The sequence below is a fragment of the Momordica charantia genome (assembly GCF_013281855.1).
Source record: "Momordica charantia cultivar OHB3-1 chromosome 6 unlocalized genomic scaffold, Mcharantia_2.0 BLBB01000006.1, whole genome shotgun sequence".
Lineage (NCBI taxonomy): Eukaryota > Viridiplantae > Streptophyta > Magnoliopsida > Cucurbitales > Cucurbitaceae > Momordica > Momordica charantia.
This window is the reverse complement of record NW_028275164.1, coordinates 28918318-28925277: the sequence shown is the minus strand read 5'-3', so window position 1 is coordinate 28925277 and position 6960 is coordinate 28918318. Positions and strand designations below refer to the sequence as shown.

The window sequence follows — 6960 nt, the reverse complement described above, 5'->3', positions numbered from 1 at the left end:
ATGTAATCTTTAGTGATCCTATTTTTTGTCAATACAGTGTGTTCGTCTGATAAATACAAATGAAAAAAAAAAAAAACCCTGTGTGATACATCACAATCTTTTTTATCATGTAGTTTCCATATCTCATTCTTTTTCTGTTCATTTTATTTTAGGGTGAATTCTTACCAAAGTTCTATTCGAACAACAAGCTTTTCCACATCTTTAAAATGGTATAACATTATACATTATGAATCTAAGCCCTTACTTTAGGATCAAACCGTATTAACAGAGTGACTACCCTCAAGAACGAAGAGCTATTTACAACCAGCTTCCAAAGATTGAACCAAAAGAAGACAACCAATTTCTTTCATGTAAAATCAGCCATGAACTGACCTTAGATTTATTGTAAAAAGTACAAAGCTCTGCATCAGATTCAACAGAAAGCACTCTATATAAATGAAGAGCAACAAAAGAGAATAATGCCCATTCTCTGAACCTTCTCTATGATAAACAAAAGAAGAAAAAAAGTGTAGAACTATAAGTTATCTGAAAGGCACAATCAGCTGCAAATGGGACAAAGGACCAAGCCATTTTCATTGCAATCTGGGCACTTGATAACCACAGCCCTCTTCCCCTGTTGTTTCATTGGCATCACCAATTTGCAGCTCCCACTGCACCGAAAACAGGGCAGAAATCTTGCATTCCCACACCCTTCACAAACTGACCCACCTCTGATTTTGGGCAGCCCTTGAAGCAGCTCCCCCACAGCTCCTTCTTCTACCATTTTCAGCACTTGTTCCCCATTCCCTATGTACCTTCCTCTTATGAACACTCTTGGGGGAACCATAGCTTCTGGCCCTCTCCCTTTCATCAGCTCCTTTAGCTCTTCCCTGAACCCGCGATCCATCGACACGTCTCGCTCGCAGATCTGCACTCCGGTGCCCTCTATCGCTGCTCTCACTGCGTTGCACTCCTCGAACGTCTTTCGTATCCCGCGTAGAGTCGTCGTGTACACCACCACCCGGTTCTCCCCGCTCGGCGGGCAGAGCCTCTCGAACCTTGATAAGAACATGAATAAATGAATTAAAGGATTGAATATACTCCCCAATCTGAACTTTCGTATTCGTACATGTCATTTCCCCTCTAATTAATAGAGCGTTAAAAGAATGAGAATAAATGAGTAAAGATTAATAGAAAGAAGTAACGATTTAGTCCGTAGCTAACGATTAACTCCTTGAAGTTGACCATTTCTAACGGTGTAATCCTTAAACTTTAGCATAGATTAAAAACGATATAGTTTTTATGATGAAAATTCTTGTAAAGGTGTAATGAGATTTCTTAAAGATGTCGATTGATAATTGGCATAGAACCAGATATATTTTGCAACTATATGGACAATGAATGATAGTTTAATATACCTGTCCAGCAAATGCTTTGCCGGAGAGGGTATCGTGGCAGGGGCGGTGGCAGCGGCCCGAGACGACGGTCCGAGGATGGTGGATTCGAGGATGTGATTAGGGCAATTGGGGTTAGAATTTTCGTTGTTGGAATGAGGGTCTTTGAGAGCGAAGCGTTTGGATTGTGGGAGAAGAGAGAATCGGAAACTATCGGCATCGAGGCCATCCATGAGCTCCCAGGAATTGATAACCTCCGGCTCGGGGCACGCCGATTTGGGCTCACACAGAGGACTCGAGAACACGGAGCCGAACGTGAACCGCGGCGCGGCGGGCGATTGAATCGGAATCGGCGGCGGATCGAGATTGAGGAGGCCATAAGTGGTGGAGGTGAGCGAGACGATGTGGTGACTCAGAGCCGAGCTTCCGAGTTGGGCGAATTCGTCGTCGTGATTCAGAAGATGGGAAGAAACACAACCCATTTTGGGAAACTCAAAATCAATGGAAACTAGAGAGAGAAAGAGAAAGAGTTTGATTCAAAATTGAAAGAAAGGGTGTGTGTGTGTTGTGTTTTGATTTGATTGAGTTTGGGCGCTAAAATTCAATTCAATTTCAAGTTCAAACGGTGGCATTGGGGATGGGGAACTCATTCGAAGTGCCATAATTGCTTTAACAAATTCGATTTCTTTTAGCTTTTACCAACTGCTTTGGTCAGCCCCACCAAAGTACACTCTTCCATTTATTACTTTGCTTTGTTTTGTTAGAACTTACAAGGCCTTGGCCCAAATCTTTGTGGGCTTTTATTAGTCTCTCTTAGTTTAAGTCAATTTATCTTCGGCGGTGACTGTAAATCTAGCCTAGTATGTATCGAGAGAGAATAATGGGTCGTAGGAAAATCAAAACGTCTCGTGGAGTCCATTGGATATTTTAGAAGGAATGAATAAAAATAATAAGTATCAACGAATAAACAAGGTGATTAAGTTTAAATCTCATATAAGTAATGGTTGTTGGTTGAATCGTCATAGGCGATGAAATTGATTGAATCTAGCAGGATGAGATAAAAGATGGTGAAGAATTAGGGTAGTTGTCCTCTAGTTTACTTAGTTATTTTTAATGATTTGTTGAGTTGTTTATGCAATTTTTCTTTTGTAAATAAAAACTAAAAAACGATATAATAATTAATACATTAATGACGCATCTACTCAACTTTTTGTTGGTTTTAATAATGAAAAGTTGATAACTTACGTGTAAAAGATCAAAATGGAAGGTTTTCTAAATTTTAAGATCAAAAATGTCAAGTTTCAAAAATCATGGATAAAAGTGAAAGTGACAATTATGTTCAAATTAAGTGACTAAACACACAGTTTTTATTTGAAAAATAAAAAAAATCAATAACAACGTCTATAACTAAGGTTTTAAATGATATCGATGAAAATGCCGATGTCTCAATTTCATGGAAATATCAATATCGAGAAAAATTAAAAGAATCGTAAAAAAAAATATTTAAATGAACAAATAAACATTTTCCTATTTCTAAATTAGTAAAAAATAATTAATCTTAATATTAGGAAATATTAGTGACATTTTGTTGATATTTTTTGTATTTTGTCGATTTTCTTGTACTATGACGAAAATATCGATTTATTCCTCATATCGATGTCAAAAACCCATGAAAACATAAATATGTTGAAGGGAATGTCGACGTATCGAGAGATATTTAAAACCATGTATATGACATAATCAAATATTTGGTTTCCTTGAGAAAATTATCAAAAGATTACACAAAAACCTAAGAATCATGCCATTACACCTTCCAATGTATAGTACATAACTCAATTTAGTCTTTTTGTTTTCTTCAATTGAACTATGACGTGCATTCTATAGTTGCAATGTATATCCATATCACAAATCACTCATCAGAGCTACATAAATGTTACTGCTTTCCAACTCAATTTCAAAATTAACCACATTAATTATTCTACGAAATGAATAAGTTCTCCACACAAACAACTTAAACATTATTTTCGTTTGAAGTTAAAGACTAATTTTATGTCTTTTTTAGGATTAAGAGTGTGCCCGAGGGCTAGAGCAATGCAATTATAAGAACTTTAAGTGATACGAGATTTAGGCATTTCACTTCCCCTTCTTTAATTTTGTTAAAAAAATTATTATATTTGCACAAACTCCAATATTTCATCTATATATTATCGGTTAAAAGATTAGATATTTAAATTCACAGCAAAAAATCTAATATTTTATCTATAACTTTTTATATTTAGAAATTATACTTTATTTCTTACCAAATTTTAAAATATATTTCTCTCATAAACACATTAACATCTTAGTCAATGTACGATATGTATTGCGGTAAATCAATAATGTAAAAAACTAACGAGCATGTGATCTCTTGAAAGAAGATAAGAGAGGAGAAAAGGCATGTGAGGAAGTCTTGAAAAAGACGAAGAGATTGGTGGAATGGAATTTAATTCGCAATAGATTTGTTTATGTTCTATCTGACAAGAATTTTATTTATTATTTTTAAAAATTAAGTTTGTTCATTATATATTATCCTATTTTGTTCTTTACCCTTGTTAAAAAAAAAAAAAATTTTTGCATTTTAGTCCACTCTTAAAACTAATATATATATATATTTCAAATTTGAACTACAATTTATGCACAATATGTTTTTATAAAGTAAATTAACTTTACCTTGAAACTTTATATATATATATATATATATATTCATTTTAATCTTTACTATACTTGGAATCATTTTGCCTTAGTCTATGAGATAACCACTTAGTCTTTGTAGTTTTTTGGAGAACCATTTCTCATTTGTTGGAGAAACGATGTATATATAGGAATGCCTCCTAAGTCATTCCTCCGTAGGACAATGATACCCCAAATATCCTGAATATCTGCACATTCCTCTTACAAACCCACATAGCCCTCTGATACTAATATAATGGAATATTTTCAACCTTTATAGTTGACTCGGTATATCTCTACAATGCATCCTCTTTGATTCGTGGTTTTTTTATCCTCAGGGTATGTATCCATCTTATCTTTTTTTTTTTTCCTTGAAAAATCTATTATTTCTAAAGATAGCGATTAAAGTTTTGAAGGTAGTTCTCAACCATTTCAAAGAGTCTGGGTAAGGTGACATAGAAAATGATTTGTATGAACCAAGTTCAGAGAGTAAAATGTTGTTACCTTTGGTGCGTTTATCCAAAAAAAAGTTTAAACTCCTTATAATTAAAGAAGCAAGAACGCGTGGAAAGTGTAGAAGGTGGGTCATTGTCCTGCCGGTGGTATTGTCTTTCACTGTTCACTCTCACTTCTCTATGCAAAAGTTGAAAGACTGAAAGAAAACATTTAAAAGTTTAAGAATCATATTACATCCGATTACAAACCTCAACTTGTTAGAGAACTTAGACTTTACAAATAAAGAAACTAAAAACAGAGCTATATATTATTACTCAATAATCCATCCTCAAAAAACCCAATTTACGTCTATAATTGAACTATCACTATCACTTTCAAATGAAAACCGATTAAAACTCAACAAAACCTACAATTACTCTATACACATAAATCTCTTCCACAGCCATCTCAAACCCAAGCCCAAGCCCAAAACCAAAAAGCAAAAATGCAAAATCTTCCTTATTTTCATCAGTTCATGCGACTATTCCCCAAAAAACTAAACAATCATTCAATCCACATAGATCGAGTGTGCTGTCAATAAGGAAAAAAGGAAAAAAAAAAACTAAAATTATGTAATAATGAGGTTGTTGGATCTGACAGCCCCTTTATGTTTGAGTAGAACCCTAAGCTGAGACTTTTGGCACTCCAACTTGGCGTCTGAATCTCTACCCTTCGATCCCTTCCCTCGAACCACTCGCCGGAATTCCACAAACCCTTTAATTCCTCTAACAATGTGGGGGTTTTCCAGCTCCGGCGAGGCCTTTCTCGGAATCTCCATCATTTTGGTTTCGCTCTGATCTCCCACGGCGGCGGCCGATCGTGTGGGTTGGTCCGCCGTTGAAGATCCGCCGTTGATCTCCGCCGTCTGTTTCAATCTGCCGGAAAATTTGGTGATGGAATCGGAGAATGTGTTGTTGTTGCTGCTTCCTGCTTCGAGTTCTGAAAGCATGTCTTCGAACACGATTTTTACTTCTGCGAGCTTCATTTGAACTCTCTCTTCTCGCAAAACCTCAGCCAACCTAATGAAAAGTCGATTAAATTTATGGAATTTTGGGTTTGGATACGGTATTAGAACAGGAACTTCCGAGTAATTCCCTCACTTATAGATGGGAGGAAAGGAAATGATAAAGTAGCGTTTGAACACAGTAACTCCATAAATTCAGAAAGTTAAGCGAATGGTTTAGGGTAAATTTAATTAGAAATCTAACAAATTTCAATGTTCATAATTAATTGTTGTGTCTAATTTAGTACCTTAAGGATTTTAGTTAAATTAGTTGGGATTTAACAAATATTCCAATCTCATTTTGGTTTTTCTTTTTTGAATTTGTTATCCAACCTTTTAAAATATCTATTTTGATTATTGATTTTTCCTTTAAAGAAATATTTTTAATCATTTCAAAATGTTTTCCTAACACTTAGTGTTGTCCTACAAATTTAGCAACCAAAATATAGAATAAAAAATTAGAGATAAAAATGAACAGTCTAGAAGGTTAGAGACAAAATCGAAAACAAAAATCTTGAAAACCGAAGAAGACTAGACTTAACATTAGTATATTCCTCTCTTCCTCAATCTCTTAACCAAGCTATATAACTTCAACCCTCCTCGATGATACATTATTCATTTGTTAAAGCAAAATAAAGGTAAGAAAAAGGAATATTTTTTAAAAAAGTTTCAGGGACTGAAATAGATATTTTAAAAGTAAAAGACCAAAAAATTGGGAGACTAGATTTAACCTTAGCATCTTCCTCTCGTCCTCAATCTCCTTTTTCATGAGATCAATCTGTGCTTGATGCGAAGAAATCTGAGTAGCCAGGTCTTGACACAGCCCTTCCATGGCTTCTCTTCCTTTCCTCTCTTCATCCAACTCCCTAGCCAGCCTCTTTGCCAAAGACTCCATCTTTTTTCGAGCCTTCCGCTCATAGCGAAGCTCGGTCTTCAGCTCCGCGATCTGACTCCGGGCCAGATCCAGCTCGGAATCCATTCGGCTTTTGCTGGGAATCAGATCGCACAAGGAGAAAGAAGAAGAAGAAGCTGAAGCTAGCTTCAGACAATAATGGAGGTGCTTGTTAATGGCGGATTTATGAAGGATTTGAGGGTGTGGAGGGTTAATATAAAATGGGTTCTCGTAAAGTTTCCAGCTTGGGAAAGTGGAATCGGAGATGGGTTTATGATCAGGAGAAGGATCCGTCTTCATCATCGTCTCCTCCATGTCTTCTACTTTTTGAAGCTCTTTTTTCTTCTTCTTCTTCTTTCTGCTACTTTTTTTTTTCCCTCTCTTTTGTGAAGAAAGGTAGTGTGGTAGGTCCATTGGGTCATGAATTTTGCTTTTGTGAGAATGTGGGATCTGTAAAAAGGAAATAATGGCTCCATGTCACATGCACC

The 6960-nt window shown here is 35.7% G+C and overlaps 2 protein-coding genes across 2 annotated transcripts; both read right to left on the bottom strand.

Annotated features, from left to right (window-relative positions):
- Nucleotides 1-320: 320 nt before the first annotated feature.
- Nucleotides 321-2002, bottom strand: LOC111025931 (uncharacterized protein At3g28850-like). Its single transcript, XM_022303856.2, has 2 exons — nt 1398-2002; nt 321-1037 (listed from the first exon to the last, which is right to left on the bottom strand). The coding sequence occupies exons 1-2, from the start codon at nt 1853-1855 to the stop codon at nt 539-541; spliced, it is 957 nt and encodes a 318-aa protein (XP_022159548.1). The 5' UTR covers nt 1856-2002; the 3' UTR covers nt 321-538.
- A 2816-nt stretch (nt 2003-4818) lies between these two features.
- On the bottom strand, nt 4819-6957 carry BLT (branchless trichome). Its single transcript, XM_022301111.2, has 2 exons — nt 6312-6957; nt 4819-5596 (listed from the first exon to the last, which is right to left on the bottom strand). Exons 1-2 carry the CDS (start codon nt 6884-6886, stop codon nt 5146-5148), a joined length of 1026 nt encoding a protein of 341 aa, XP_022156803.1. The 5' UTR covers nt 6887-6957; the 3' UTR covers nt 4819-5145.
- Between the last annotated feature and the right edge of the window lie 3 nt (nt 6958-6960).

What these genes read in the sequence shown, in the direction of transcription:
- LOC111025931 (XM_022303856.2), bottom strand. Translation starts at nt 1,855, where the DNA reads ATGGGTTGTGTTTCTTCCCATCTTCTGAATCACGACGACGAATTCGCC. An exon ending in GCAAAGCATTTGCTGGACAG is followed by an intron (nt 1,038 to 1,397) that starts GTATATTAAACT and finishes GTTCTTATCAAG; the next exon opens with GTTCGAGAGGCTCTGCCCGC.
- BLT (XM_022301111.2), bottom strand. Translation starts at nt 6,886, where the DNA reads ATGGACCTACCACACTACCTTTCTTCACAAAAGAGAGGGAAAAAAAAA. An exon ending in GACGAGAGGAAGATGCTAAG is followed by an intron (nt 5,597 to 6,311) that starts GTTAAATCTAGT and finishes ACTTTTCATTAG; the next exon opens with GTTGGCTGAGGTTTTGCGAG.